Genomic DNA, 16,182 nt, shown 5'->3' with positions numbered 1-16,182 from the left:
CCACTTCTCTTGACGTTTCTCTCTCTCTTTCTATCTGTTTCTCACTTGGGTGCGACGCGACGAGTATGCGCGCGTACGCGTGTGTGGGTCCACCTAATGCGCGTGTGCCCGCACGATGAGCGCGCCACAGCTCGCCATTCAGGTTTTTAAAGGCCATTACAAAAGTGACAAGCCGGACGGAGTCATTCCTAGCGGGGAAGCGGAAGTCCGCCATTATGCAATGGAAACGTCAATTTCCGGTGGTATTGTCGCGACGATCTGTTTCTCTCTTTCTGCTCTCGCCCGCTCCCCCTCTTCTCCCCCTCTCTCCCCTCGGAGGCGGCGGGGACGGTGGTAATGGTGGCGAGCGGCGGTGACTTTTTGTAGAAAAACCGATGGAAAATTCCGGGGCCCGGATACTCCCACGTTTTTAATGCGTCGGTTCCGCGCTGCGCGTTCCGTTGCAATTTGCGTATCGACGGGACATGCTTCTCCTCTCCTCTCGTCCTCGTCGGTCGTCGTCATCGTCGTCGTTATGAACGTGACATCCATCGACGACGTCGTCGTCGTCGTCGTCGTCCACGAAAGCCACGGCGCAGTTGAAGCCGTTGGTCAGTGTCCGTCCGTCTGTCTGTTCGGTGAATTAATACAAATTGCTACGGTAACTTCGCGTACTTCACTCCGGTACTGGACGTCTACGTATAAAGCAACGACGGTGGTCTACGTGTAGCCTATCTAAATCATCACTTTATATGCGCAAGCCGAGTAGACAAACAGTAAGTAGCCAGCCCCCGCGCGCTCTTCATTGTTTGTTTGCTCAGACTGCCATCGCGCAAAGCGATGCTTTGGATATTCTGCGCGTACATTACGCCGGGTAGACGCCCCGACACTGACAATCGCAATCTGCGCTTCTGATTACCCACGGTTATTTGAACAATCGCACGGAACAGCGGCGTGTGAGCGGCGCGGGCGAAGATAAATTTGCCCTCCACCCTCGCGCGAATGCGCTCTAGTTTTCGCGTACGATTACACTACGCGGCTACAAAAAGGCCGATGCCGCGATGTAGCACACTTACCGCAACCTACCGCTGTATTTTACGTCTAAGCAAACGGTGTCCCGAAACGGACGGAGTGTGGCTTCCATCGTAGCTACCATTCGCGTGCGCGCGTAGAATCGAAAGCGGTTACGGGAAGAGCTACTGAGTTGAAATTTTCGTTCTACGTTAACCATGTAGGTTCTCTGAACTTCAAGTATTAATGGAGAATCTCGAGCTATGATTCTTTGATGCTGGAAATGGTTACTTGTCGTCATCTTAAATGAGGGCCTTAAGGAAAGATTTATTTTAGAGTTGTCTGATACTCTCATTCAGCTCAATAAAAGCTTATTTAAAATTTAATCTTTATCCTTAATTTCAATAAGCAATATAGTGATGGAAGATTCTGTATATCTCTTACTTTAAAATGAATTGTTATTATATGATCAATGTTCTCTCTCTCTCTCTCTCTCTCTCTCTCTAAAGTCACTATTTTCATGTTGCATTCAATGCTTATGTTGATTAAAATGATTATGTTTGATTAAAAAATCACTACATCCAGTTTATTTAAAATTCAATCTTTATCCTTAATTTCAACAAGCAGAATATTAATTGTGCAACTTTATCAACTGCGAACAGAATATAAAGCAAATATTAAGTATTAAATAGTTTAACGGGCAAATATAATCAAGGAATAAGAGAAACACACACGAATAAATTCTGTTTCTTTACAATCTTTCTATTATTTATTTTTACCATTGATGTTGGAGATGACGTTGGAGATATAAAATATTGGGACACTATTATGCCGTTTGTTGCCTCTAGAAATATATCATGTATTGCTGCTTCCATCCTGGCATCTTGCATCTTTCGTCCTAGCTGCTCCGTCATGACATAGTTCACGTCACTGATATTCGCATAAATACGATTCGATCGTGGAGAGGCATGTTAATTAACGCGGTGGCAGCAAAAATTCAATTAAAAACATTCCCAGAGCCGATGAAATATTTCACATTAAATGTACTCGATCACGAAAGAGTGTACACGACACGTACCAAAACAATCGGCAAGAAGTGTAAATTTACCTCCTCCCATCAACTATCAACGATAGCTGCTTGTTATCGAAAACGTCGAGTGATCACAACAATCAAAACATTCCGGACCTTCAAGGCGGTCAAACGTATCTTCGCGTGTCGTCCTCGCTTTCCCGAGTCCTCATTGTGTTTCGAGTCACCGACACATATATCACGGACTATGTGTGTCGATTCGTTATCATTTTTCTGAGGTGATTAATCGAGTTCTCATCGGCATCGCGTTATTTCATACCTGTATCTTCGACGATCGAATCGTGTCTACGCGAGTGTCAGTGTTAGTGTCGGTGCCAGGACGCGTCAGGATGTTGGGTCAAAAAGCCAAGACAAAGGATGCAGGATCTCAAGACGAGCAACAACACATATATCTCGAGGTGCGTCCAATTATTTATTACGCAGAAAGTTTCTGTCTTAATAAACGAATTTGACGAACTTGTCAAGAATAAAAGAATACCCGAGTCGAAATTTAGGCCGAAATTCGTAGTTCGTCATTTGACAAGTAATTATCTCTTCGTGAATCTCTAATTTTTCGTCAACTAAATATTAAATAATTAAATAACGGCCCATGAATACGGGTCTGTAATTATATCCTTAATCAACCAAAGATCCCAAATAATACACTGCATAATCTATTAACTATGAATATCGGCTTTAGAGTCTAATGTAATTTTCTTACATCTAACAATGCTCTGTGGATCGCAAGTTCGATTTTGTTGACATCTACCAATGCTTTTTTCTTTGCTTATGTTTATCTTTGTTATTATACGAGATCCAAATTTAAATATCTATCAATAAGCACAGCATTCTTAGACATGATTGTTATCTTTGTTTGCAGCTTTTTCCTGCTCTTTTCAGAGCTTGAAAGTTTTCATCGATATTTCCAACGTCAAGAAATAATGAAAGAATTGTGAATAAAGAAAGTTTATTCTTTTATTTACCCATCAAAATTGAATATTTACGTAGGACCAATAATTTCGACTCGGGTTCCCGGGAAATTGATACCTAATTATTTAATATTTGTCTGTCGCACATACTCTGTCTGCCGGTTGAGCAAGTTACATAATTAATAGATTGCTTACTTATTAAAATCAATGATAAAGATCAAATGTAGATATATATGTAGGATATTAAGATGATAAAATATTAAATAATTTTCGAATATATATAAACATGCTTCTCCAAGTCTCGACATGAAGAAAATGACGCAGCAAGTGTAACCATTTATAGCGCGTCAAAGTAGGACAATAGCTGTTCTATCTCGAGATTCTCTCTGAATCCTTCACGTTGAACCAAATTCGCAGAATCAATGTAGAACTAAAAATTCCGACTCTTTCGGCAAATCGATATACAAAATAATAACCGTCGAGAATCTCGTTCTCGCGTCTCCCGTTCTCACGTCTCATCCGTGTGCTCGCGTGACTGTTTCGTGCTTCAAGCCCGCACAAAGTTGCAAGAACGTTGCTCCCACCCCAAAGAAAAGCTCACCAGCCTCGGCAACACACCGACTGTTCACAGCCGTGCATTCACGACAATAATGGCGCGCAGCACCCCCATCCACCCTCGGCGACTCAACGCGACAGTTTATCATCCGGCACTGCTGGGCCCACCTTTCCCCGCGAGGATCTCGCACCGGGCGAGCCCCGGTGTTTGCGTAGGATCCTGCGACGAAATCTTCGAATACACACTCAACCCGGATTAAGGATCACCGCCCGCACTGTGCGCGCCTTCGACGACGCGCAGCTGTCGCGTCCGCATCCCCCTTCCTCCTCGCCCCCGCGCATCACTGTGTTTTCTTTTTTTTTCCTTCTTTATTCTTTTTATTCTTTCTCTCTTTCCACTCTTCTTTCCGCGCTTTTGACGTTTCTTATCCGGTGATAAATCTTTCGTAGTCAGCCGCGCGTCGAGATTCGACGCGCGGGGTAGTCGTGCGCGGATGCGTCTCCTTCGGGATCCATTAAGGCGATTCTCGTTGAATTTTATTAGCAGAAATCAAGTGGCGTGCTTCGTGTCACCGCGCGAAGTTCGTAAAAGCTCGAGGAGCATAAATCGCCGGAACAATTTCATGAGCGGCGTCGCAGTAAAAATGCCCGGGGAAATTTACAGCGCGCGCAGCTTCCCAAATCTGAGGCGCGTCCCGCTACTACTTAATCGCACAGCGGTTATTTACGTCGGGAGGGCAGTTTTCCGTCGTAACACACCGTGTCGCATTCATTTACGGTATGAGGAGGAGAAGAAGGAGGAGAAGGAGGAGGAGGAAGAGGCGCCGCCACCTCGATTGAGAACCTCCGTGACTGGATGCGCTATCTTACCGCGGCACATCCGACCATATAAAGTACTTCCAGGCGCCCTCGTGACGTAGCGGGGGGCTTTGATCCTCACGAATACCGTGTCACGGGAGGCTATAAAAAGACGTAGGGTCTCTCGCCGAAGATTACCTAGCGCGAGTGCCATAATGCCGCCTTGAGGAGATCTCCGCGCCGTGGCCGGGGTCTCTCCTCTCTCTCCCCTCTCCCCCCCCCTCTCTCTCTCTCTCTCTGTCTCTCACCGATGCGTGTTACGACGCAGCGCACACGCGTGCCCGCGTTGCGCGCGGGCATCGACGGTGCCATTTATCATGTCACGTCATTCCCATGGAATGACAAGCGATGTGCATGCCAAGGGGTTCCCATAAAGCCGCATTGCAGCACGGACGGCCGTCGCCGCCGCCGCCGCCGCCGCCGCCGCCGCCGCATTGCACCGTGGAAGCCGGCGAAGCGCGCATACGCGAGCCGGCGTTATAATAAACGGTGTGCTCTCGCGGTATGCTCGCCAGGTAGAAAGTAGCTAATGTAGCAACAAATGGCACCGCGTGTCTCCGAATGACCGTGCGCGGATATATCAAGCGCTATTAATAGCTCGCGCGGACCGCTCGTAGCGACCGGCGCGTCCATAGGAAATTATCGGTGTCATTAGAGAGCACAATGCGTTCAGCTCGCACTCACGCGAATACGTAGTTTTATTCCGATGAAACGCCGCGCTACCGGACCTCGGGAAAAAAGCCCGCGAGAAATTCCAGTCCAACGACGCTCGAGTCGACGTAACGAGGGATCACGTCGTGGAAACTCAGACATCTTTTGTGTACGTTGTCCACAAGATCTTCAATGTTCAGAGACGTTCATTGCTTTGTATTTCTATATTTAAAGACGTTGGCCACTTCGCTTCTCTTTTTATTTATTTATTTTTTATTTAAAAACTCTGTGATTATATTTCGTGATGTTTTTCTTTTAATTTAGATGCGTTGATTATTTCGTTTCTCTTTTCCTTTTTTTCTCTTCAAGTGTTAATTATTTCACTTTTTTTTATTTAGAGACATTTATTGTTTCGTGATTTTTGTTTTAAAGACGTTGATTATATTTCATATTTTCTAAATATTTAGGGACATTATTTTTGATTTCCATATTTAGGAACGTTCGTTAAACCGACAGTCTCTCCTATGTTTGTTATTACATGTGAGCGAGCCTAATTCATCTTCCCCTCCTCCTCCGATCGCTTTGCCATTCCACGGCGGATGCGCGTTTAGCACGGACGCGCGATTTTCGCCGCTCAGACAAAATACACAGACGAAACGTGGCCGCGGCTGCTCGCTCGGTCGTTGAACGCTCGTTCACGGCGCCGCGCTTTTGTCGACGACGTGCGAGACACCGGGCCCCACCGGTAATCGAGGCCGCCGAGTCGGCATCAATATTTAAGGAGCTCGTAGATACGCGGAGTGAATTTCCATCGATACGTCGACGTCAATGGCCGGGAGGCGCGATTGTTTCGCCCCGAAAATCGTATCGGGCGCGGACAATACCGTCGGCTTTATTTATAGCTCTCGTTTACTCCTTTCGTGCGATTTGACCAGCTTTACCGCCGCCACCCGCGCATGGTATACAATAATATCGGCGAAAAGAAAGAGAGAGTGAAGGATAGACGGGAAGAGGGAGAAGAAGGCGAGAACGTGCAGGTGTGAGTTAGAGCCGGGTTCGCGGTGGCCGCTGTGAGAAACGTCGAAACCATAAATTCCCTCAGGAGCAGCCACCACTTCTCCTCTCCTCCCTCTCCCTCTCTTTCTCTCTCGAATATGCGGTACACGCGCTTATATTCGCCGTGGCATAAACTGCACGTCGCTTTAATCCTCTCCTCGCCGCTCAGCGTCCCGCGCGAAACGCTCGAAAGTATCTCGCGAGAATGAAATTTGGAGAGGCGCGGTGCCTTACCCACCGTGGGATGCTCTTACGACCGTTCCGCATGAGGAGCTGGCTGGCTGCGGGAAATCTTATTTGAATTGCGAGATACACACCGATTAATGCGAGACGAATGTGCGCCGTGATATATACCGTTCCGCGCCGGTAAAAATTGCCTCTTACGAGCGACTTACGTGGAAATGCACCGTGCGATTATGACGCATCGGATTCGCGAGGCAAGTCGGGAACGGCACGCGTATCCCTGTCTCGCGCATTTATCGCGAATAGCGCGCTTCGAAAAATACGCGCGCGGAAAAATGTCGAGGAGTCGTCGTCGTTTGCTCGCGCTCCAAGTCGCGTCTGTCGATCGTGACGACTAGCGTGATGGAAACATACGGTGCAATTAATGCGCGTGAATCCAACGCACCGACGCGATGAAAAGCAAGAGGAGGTAGGGACAGATATCGCACGCGATTATCTCCGGGGAGGAAAACGCGATGAGCGAAGCGCGAAGAGGCGCGAGCAGGATGGAAAAGAGTCGGACGCCGGAACAATAATGCATATTAACGCGAACGTGAAACCGACGATGGAGTGATACGAGAAACACAGGCCGGGGGCGAGCTTGATTTCACATTCGGGAGCGCGATCCAGGCGATTTTCGCACGTCCCCGTGAAAGTCTTTCCCAGGAGAGACGGTTCTCCCGCCGCGTAAGAGAGCGCGCACGGACGACGCGGCAGTCGAGGTCGTAACCTGCCGTGCAATCTCCTCTCTTTGCGTGCAAATCGTTCGCATGAGAAAGAAAGAGGGGGGAAGAAGAGAGAAAAAAAACGAAAGGGAAAGAGAGAGAGAGAGAGAGAGAGAGAGAAAGTAAAAAAGGAAGCTAGGGCAAAATAACGCGTGCGGTGCTGCCATAATTTCGTATCCGTCATCGCTGCGGTTCTCGCCGTCGTCGTAGTCGAGCGATCGCGTGAGAGCGCGAGCATGCAGGGAAGAGAGGAAAGGAGAGGGGAGGAGGGCACCGAGTGCGTGTGGGTAGCGTGCGGCCCATTGATAGCCCACGGACCATTCATGGATCCGCGGGATCGTGAGAGGAAGTCGTCGTCATCGTCGTCGTCGTCGGCGGCGGCAGCGGGTGTAGTTTCGTGTACATGCCGACGATATGTGGGAGCCGCTGCCGCCGCCGTTGCCACCGCTGTCATATGTGTGTGTGTGTGTGTGTGTGTGTGTGTGTGTGTAGGTATGCACGCGGCCTTATTTGTACCGAGCGCGGCGCGCACTCTTTCGCGTTTAAACTACCGGCCGCGTGCGCGACTGACGCAGAGATTTCGCGGGGATACGATATATACCGGCGGGATAGATCGCTCGGCGGCCTTGAGGACGCGGTAACGTGCGCGCGATAGGACGTACTGGATAAATTTATACCGTGCTCGTAGGCGGCAGGGTGAGCGGGGGCGAGGACGAGAGAGAGAAAGAAATTTATCGTATCGCGGAAAGAAACCCGCCGGAAAACGGAAAATGCCGTATAGCGACTGCAACGAGAGATAAGGAACACGATCGGACGATGTAAGAGACTGAGCAAACTCAGCGCGTGTAACGAGTGCGGCAGAGCAGAAAGAGAGAGAGAGATAGGGAGAGAAAGAGACAGGAAAGCACAAAAATTGATCATATTTGCTGAATGGCGAGGAGAAAAGCTGAGAGAAAGAGAGCGAGATATATATATATATATATATATATATATATATATATATATATATATACATATGGAAAGGGAGAGAGCGTACGGTATTGTTTTAAGGAAATAGTCTGGCGCGAGGGTGCCACGCAGAATAAAGAATTTTCCGCATAGAGTTGTAGATGAGGTCGTGGGAGTAACGGTAGAAACGCGGTAAAGCGCGGTAACGAGACTGACGTTTATCGTGTCTACTCGCGAGAGTGCCTCGCAGCCAATTCATCGCTTAGCTATGAGGTCCAAGTTTCTACGTGACGGCGAGACAAACTCCGGCGTAAGGAACAACTTTCCTCGGCGGCGCGACCTACGCGGATCTTGCCCACGTGTACAACTTTGGCTCATACGACTCGCTCGCTCGCTCGCTCTCTCCGACTTGGCGCACAATGTGCGGTTTGTGCGTATACGCGAAATTCGTAGCTAACGACGGAGGTAAGAGCACAAAGAGCGCGTGTTCGCGTATATGCATATACGTTCGGGAAATAAAGTACGAACCTTACGACACCGCCGAGCAAGCGCGCCCGAGAAACTCGCGTATTCTCACGGTGAAGTGACGCTCTTCCACCTTCGTGCCTCGCTCTTTGGCCGCGACAAAGGGGAGACTCATCCTTTTGATTATATTTTTTATTTGATTGGATACTCAATTATTTATTTCCCTATGAAAAATTCCTTCCAAAGAGCAGAATTGTGAGACAAACGCGACATTTTCGGATTCTTTTTTTAATGTGAGAGTGCCGATGTGCCCAAATAAGCGAAAGAGTCGAATGTTAAAGTATATGGCGCGAAGATCCGCGCTGCTTACGCAGTCCTTCTGAGATCTACCAAGCTAGCGAGCGAGCGAGCGAGAGAGCGAGCCGGCTAGATGTAGAACACGGATGAGGAAAATCGAGACGTCGAATCGAGGAAGACGTAACGTCAGGGAAAGAGCCTTCTTCTTCCCGTGATATTTCGTTCCGAGTCGTAACCAGCAGACGCGTTATCCGTAAAGCCGTAAAATCGAATGACTCGTCATTTTCTACTCCACCCCTAGCATGCCACGAAAGGTTTAGGCCTCTCAGGGAGGCGTTCCCCGGTCGGATCCGGCGACATGTATGGGAGAAACCGTACCTAAAGGGCTCGCGGCGGCCGATTTTTCATATTACCCCTCGTAACTCGGATAACACGAAGCTCACCCGTTAAGCCGCTCGCGTTATTACCGCTGGGGACGATGAAATTTCGTGCGCGCGGATACGGCTCGAACTAACGAAATAAAATATTCGCGTATTTCTCATGTTACGTTTCCCCATCACGGTTTCGGAATACAACTTGCTTCATCTTTCTAAGAGCTTCGCTGAAACCTAATTAAAACATAGTCGCATGAATGTTGACTCTTACCAATTGTATGTAAACATATATACCAAATATATATATATATATATATATATATATATATATATATTGTATGCGTTGAAAGTTTAAATATTCGTATTTAAAAACAAAATAATAAAAATGTCCAGACACATGTCCAAAAATTTATATTTTTATTTTACTTCTACTCCGAAATGAGGAACTTATATCTTTCCACGTGCGTATCAGAAGAATACTAAAAATATTACAATTGTGGAATAATGAATTGTACACAGTTGGTAAGAGTCAATATTCATGCGACTATGTTTTAATATATATATATACCCCTATGTGGATATATATTTTTATGTTGAGAGTGTACAAAAGGCCAAAACAGTAAGAATATCCAGAACTCAAGTACGTGGGAATTGATACTTTTGCCTTATTCGTCCTAGAATAAAAGTAAAAAGGAAAAGAAAAAGACCATTCACATAGATTCCTGTGGGATTCGGAAAAGTCCGCTCTCGCGCGTCTCAAGCGCGTCGCGCGTGACTCACGCCGCTTGTATGCAACGTTGTAACGATGCTTTTGACCTCGTGCACGCGTTCCCGCGTTTATTACGTAAGGAATTACCGCGGGAGAGCATGAGCATCTTGTTTCATTCGCCGCGAAAATGAGGCAGGAACTGGCGAGGACAAAGACGTGAACGAATCGAGCCGGCGCGGCCGGCTACGAATCGCTTTAATTGCTCTTAATTTACCCGGCGGATTCCTTCTCCTCCCTCATGGGATTTATTCTGGTACCGACGTGATCTAAAAATAAGACGCGTGAGACGGGCACGCAATCGTTTCATTAAAAGTGCATGAATTTGACGACGACAACGAGGACGACAACGACCGTCGCTGATTCCAACGACGGTCGATCCTCGACGTCGATCCAAGGCGAACGCACACGCGTCGACGGCGTTGCTCAACAGCGACTGCATAAACGCGCGCGATGGCCGCCCCGGCGGTGCAGTTGCAAACTTTGAACTGGTTTTTGCCGTAACCGTATCACGAGCAAGCCACCTTGTGACCGAGATTACATATTTAGCCGTTTTCTCGATTAATATGCAGACCCGGTTGCGCTATCCGCGCCAGATAGCTCGCGCGACCCTTTTTTTTCGCATTTTTCTGCTCCTTTTTCTCGGCATAGAATAAGAGCTCGCGTGATTTAATGACTCGGAAAATTTCCTACCCGCCGCAACCGGTATGTCGCACGCGTAACCTCAGGAATGCATCGAGCAAGAGAGAGGGAGAGAGAGAAGGAGAGAGGAAAAGAGAAAGATTACGTAAGTCGGTGTACTTTGTGACGGCCGCCAAATCAACGCTTCGCGTCGCGGGCGGCATTTACATAATACATTCTCCCGCTTTATGTATCGTGCAATTTATTAACTGGCGCCAAAGACAACTGAGACTCGCGCTCGTACGTCCATCAGATAGCTTGTAATTTGACTAGCTATCCACGCGGTCAAATTGGTAGCTGCAATCGCATCGTATATTTATCTCCTGCGGATATTTAGTAACAGACGGATACAGCGACATTCCGCTCTTTTTCTCGCCTCTCTCTCTGTCTTTCGATATAAACCTCGGTACGAATCTCGTTTGAGAAAAGAAAGAAAAAAATAAGATCACAAACGCACCTATCGCGACTCTCAACGGCGAAGATAAGTCCGCGGCGGAGATGTTTCTTCGCGGTATTTCGCTCGAATTCCTTGAGCGGTCGCAGCGATCCCGTCTCGTTCCTTTAACTCGATACTTCCTCCGGCTCGCGGAACGGTCGCGTTCTAAACGGCCGCGAATTCGCGCTTATTGTCGGTTGTTTAAGGCCTGCACATTCCCAGAGCGTGAGTCTCGCTCTCTTTTTCTTTCTGTATCTCTCCTTCTCTTTCCTCTGCCGTTTCTACGCCTCCTCCGCTTCCTCCTCCTCCTCCTCCTCCCACCGACTCCCTCGTACGGTATACACGCATTACCTTACGTAATCGTGTGACGCCCGCCGCCACACCAGGCTCTCTCGCCCAGACATGAATGAGTGACTCACGCACGCCTCGATACGTCCACGCAAGCGCGTACGCGACCGTTTTTCGAGTACCGTTCGTATCGACGGGTTGTGTGCGTGCATACTCTCGAGAACGGATAATCTTCCTGCTGTACGACCATAAGACAGCTAAAGAGAATCACGGTTGTTTTCGAATGAACGAAAAATAGAGAGGGAAAGGAAAAGAGAGAGAGAGAGGCAGACAGTTCATCCTCTTTTCTCTCGCGTTATGCAAACAAATATGTAATATGAAATAACTGCGGTGGCGCGGTGCTTTCCCGAAGATACGCGGGTACGTTGGCCGAGCAACTAATTATTAATCGCGAGTCGAGGCTGAGAAAACAAAGCGGAAATTGCCGCGAAGAGATCAATAACCGGTCAATAATCGGCCATGCGGCGAACGGCGAGCGAGAGAGAGAGAGAGAGAGGGGGGGGGGGAGAAGAAGAGAGAGAGAGCGTACGTTTTCGTCGGGGATAAACGGCTCCGATGCGAAAAAATGATAATTCGGATTTCAGGCGTGCTGCAATTTACGAGGGATTACATAGTACGCCATGACGAAATTACAGTACAAATACCACAATTATAGTACGCTCCGTAGTACACGCGCTCACCGCGAAGAGAGACTTGCTTGCTTTCTCTCTCTCTTCCTTTCTTTCTCTCTTTCTCTCTCTTTCCCTTTTCCTTCCTCCTTCTCCTCTTCTTTCGCAGCCCTGTGCTTGCTGCAATGTTGCGCCGTGAAAAATGCACTGCGGCAGTCGCGACAATGTCCTCAGTCGCGCGTAACTCACACGAACAACGATGTATCTGTGCCCGATGAGAAACATCTCCGGCGACTGATGACCTTCCTCGCTCTCGCACGATCGCACACGACGCGTGCATTTCATATTTCGTAATGCACGTCGCACGAAATCGGCGCGTGTCTGCTCGCGGGGCAACACTTGTCCGTCACGCGTGCGGCACGATATTGGTCGCCGTCAGTATCGAGCATTCGATGATCGATGAAAGTTTTCTTCGACTCAAATAATCGTCAAATCAATACTCAAAATTCATCAATCGTCATATAGGCAATCATGAATAATTCAATCGATCGATGAAATTAATTACTGATCAATGTACAATCAATCGCACCAAAGTTTGATAAATTGAATTATTAATTTCCGTCCATTAACTCCTTAAGTAGTATGGAAAAGTTTCATGATAAAGTTTCACGGAAACTAACCGAAAAAGTTTCATGGTAAAATATTAAATTCCTGTTAGTTTACTCAAACTGTTGCATCTTTTTAACTCTTATTTAACTACAAGCAAGTCAGTTGTTTTGTATTTTTTTAAATTCTTCAAAAAGATATATTTTAAATATATTTTGTATTTTATTTATTCCTCAAAAAAATAGCAATGAAGAGAGAATAGAAAAATCTAGATATATTCATCTTTAAAAGACAGAAAAAAGAGAGGAAAAAACCCACGCTACGGGAAATAACGCACTGAACATAAGTCAATGCCCAACACCGGTCGTCATTCTATTTCCGATAGCCGCCGCGGTGTCTTGCGAATTTTCGTGACGCGGCCACGTGTTGTGTTCCAAAATCTGTCGTAGAAATCCGAAATTACACAGGGTCGCGATGTACCACTGGTGTACTCGTGGCACCGGTAGTCTACGACCACGTCGTCCCGTAACGTAGCGCTCGCGCGAAAGACGCGGCGTTATTTATTGGCGTCGATTAGCGGGCAGTTATCCGCCGTTCTATTTATCGTGCCGCCGCTCGCAGATTAATGGCGCAACTAGTTTGTAGCTCGAAGGCTGCGTATTTAAATAAACCGCGAATTATAACGCACATACGTGCACGTGTGCGAGCGCGCGCGCGCGAGCACGCGCGTGCACGCACGTGGCTATTTATAATCCCAGAGTCAAAGGCGGACGCGATTTTTCAAAAAGCATTCTCTCCAAACGATAGCCATAAATTACGCACGGTAGAACGATCCGCGTGTACTGTCGTTATTAATGTGATTTTTTACACCGCTTCTCTGCCGGACGACCCGAGAACGCGAGAAGGAGAAGAAGCGGGAGCAGAAGGAACAGCGGCATTTTGAAATTTCACGGCTACGTAGGTTTGATGTATCGTCGAAAATAACGGACGATAGTCGTCGCTCTCTCCGCTAACATTTCGCGTCAGCCGCTTAATCGTCTCATTAATCACGAGGCCTGTTTACACTAGACAATTTTTCGGCGATAACACGTAAAATCGAGTCCGTCGGCACGACGTCATATTGTCGCCGCAAATGAATGGACGGCTTTTATCGCGGGCGATAGATGCCCGGGCCACTTTGATTCAATTATCGTCGTACCTCGTGTGTCTCGTCGTCTGTTTTATCCGGTGCTTTATCGGGCTTCTGACACGCAGCCTCCGCGATCTCCGGATCGCGACAATGGGGTGCGCGCGCGCGCGCGGAAAGCGGCGCGGCCATAAACAAGGCCTTCGACCGTGGACTTTAGACCTGCCGCGAAAGTTTTCCGCGCGGCGATATTCGCGCGAGCCACTTAACGAGCGCGACTCGACGTCGTGCATTGAAATAGCAGCAAAGAGATAGAGAGAGAGAAAGAGAAACACGCACGTGCGTTAACGCCATGAGCCACCCAGGTGTCTAGCGGGTCTATCGATGATGGGACAAAAATCGTAGTTGGGACAACGAGTACACGTTCCCATTGCATAGCGGATAGAGTCATTGTGGGCTATTTATGGTCTCGGCACCAATGCATTTAGAAAGTGGCTTATCTGCCACGATGAGGGCATGACTCAACCGTTCGTTGGTTGGTTGGTTGGTAGGTTGGTTGGTTGGTTGGTTGGTTAGTTGATGTAAAAGGTATTAATACCTGCGCGCACAATCCTGCTGATCGAGAGCTGATGACGAAAGAAGAATGCCCGACGTTCTACTCGAACATCTCCCGGCGCATTGCGTTAGCATCAGCCGCATGAAGGCACGAAGAAGCGATCCAGTGCTGGGAGATTGAAGTTGTAGGGTCGAGGAGTAGCGTACCTTCGTTTTGATCGCCAAATACCCGATCTCTTGTCTATTGCCGAGTTCGTATATTCCGCGAAAATCTTTACTTAACATCCTCTGCGTGCGATATATCATATTTCTTGAACATACACGTTGACAAAATCATTTTCGTCACTCGTCACTAAAATTTTTTACACACGATTTAATCGGCGTTGCCATGTTTTTTACGTTTAGTAGGATATATTTATGAGAAAACAAAACATACAAACGGCAATTAAAAATTTTTGTTGCAATTACCAAAAAAATTGGTCAATCCCGTTTTAACCAAATTTTAATTTTTTGTGTGCCAAATTTTCATTTTGATAATAAAATATTTTCTTCAGTGCGGTACATTCTGTCACAAATCCAGGCAACTTTGTTAAATATCAATATTTCCGGACATTTGTCCCAGAGATATAGAAAAATCTCAACTGTAAGATAGTAGCGCGATAAAATTTAAATATGCAATTAAATGTGCGCTAGTTTGAAGTTTTTTAGAATGAAAGTTGATGGGCGGTTGAATATTTTCGTTTGGGTCTCACAGATAGATTCAACACGATCACACATTGACCCCCCGTGAAGTGTTAATTATCAATAAAACATCAATAATTGACATCGACGGATGGGGTTGTTGCACGAGGCACCGACGAGTGGTGTTTTTCATATTCTCTCCTTCTTCCTCTCTTCGTACACATATGAAATTGAACATTTCCATTCATAATGACGAGAAGATATGGCAAGCAAGCGCGTTACCACGATTTATCGAGCGGGTTGTCAATGTTCATTAAAGAGCGCGATATGTATGTTTATTAGAACTAGTCTCGGGGTCCTCCCCTTCTTCTCCCCTTCTTTCTCTTCTCTGTTTCTCTCTCCTCCGTCTCCCTTGCGCGTCTCCCAGAGTATATATGGGTGTTCAGCATAACAGTGATAACTGTCGCGTCGCATCCTCGCCTCCGCCACCGTCGCCGCCGTGGAAATTATGTATCACGAATTTATTATCGCCAGCACTATGCTAATTTCGGAACGGGAAGCCGCTCCTCCGTTCGGATACGACGCCGGTGATAGGTGGGTGTTGAGCGAAATCGCGGGCGTCCATGACTCGGTTCGTCGGTTATCAGCGACGCGCCACGATAACGCGCCACGACTCGCTTCGGCTTCGCGAAATTGGACGGGACGGATAAGAGTTTTTCATATTTAAATGGAGCCACAGAGAGCGGCCGGCGGCTGTCTGTCGAGCTAGGGTGTTTGTCCTGCGTGAATTTCAAGGGTCAAGAGAGAACTCGGAGATCACTACGCTCGAGTGTGTCGCGCGTCAACAGCTCAGGAAGCATCAGAATAATTAACACCGAATCCAAACGCTCAGGTTGTTCCGGCCCAAACACTTATTACCATTGTGAATACTTGACGCGAAGCTCATAGATCACGAGGAACCCCCACGCTGAAAGTCTTATCTTTCGGATATTGTAAGACACACATTATCGTGTACCCGGCCGTTTAGCTTGCATGTTCGGCTGAGAGCGCGGAACCGGTATCGAATTTACGAAACATGACACGCGCGCGCGAGGAAATACGTGAGCGAGGAAAAACGTCCGTCTAATGACTGTTCGAAGGACAGCTCGACGAAATTTTGACGGCGGCGAAATTTCGTAAGGCGACGCGAACGAGAGAGAGAGAGAGAGAGAGAGAGAGAGAGAGAGAGAGAGAGAG

The 16,182-nt window shown here is 47.5% G+C and overlaps 1 protein-coding gene across 4 annotated transcripts in view; it reads left to right on the top strand.

Moving 5' to 3' along the window:
- The window catches only part of LOC116845649 (3-phosphoinositide-dependent protein kinase 1), a 429,458-nt gene that overhangs the window by 143,650 nt on the left and 269,626 nt on the right, over positions 1–16,182 (top strand). The window contains exon 1 of one of the 4 annotated variants that reach the window (XM_032818605.1): positions 1,499–2,478. The exons of the other annotated variants lie outside the window; for them this stretch is intronic. Coding sequence (XP_032674496.1) covers positions 2,410–2,478 — 69 coding nt within the window. The 5' untranslated portion in view covers positions 1,499–2,409. Of the gene's footprint in view, positions 1–1,498; positions 2,479–16,182 lie in introns of those variants that run through there. 4 annotated transcript variants of the gene reach the window in all.

This window comes from Odontomachus brunneus, unplaced genomic scaffold, assembly GCF_010583005.1.
Source record: "Odontomachus brunneus isolate Ranch 3 - 2012 unplaced genomic scaffold, Obru_v1 Obru_scaffold_054, whole genome shotgun sequence".
Classification (NCBI taxonomy): Eukaryota; Metazoa; Arthropoda; class Insecta; order Hymenoptera; family Formicidae; genus Odontomachus; species Odontomachus brunneus.
This window is presented reverse-complemented; position numbering and strand designations above follow the sequence as displayed.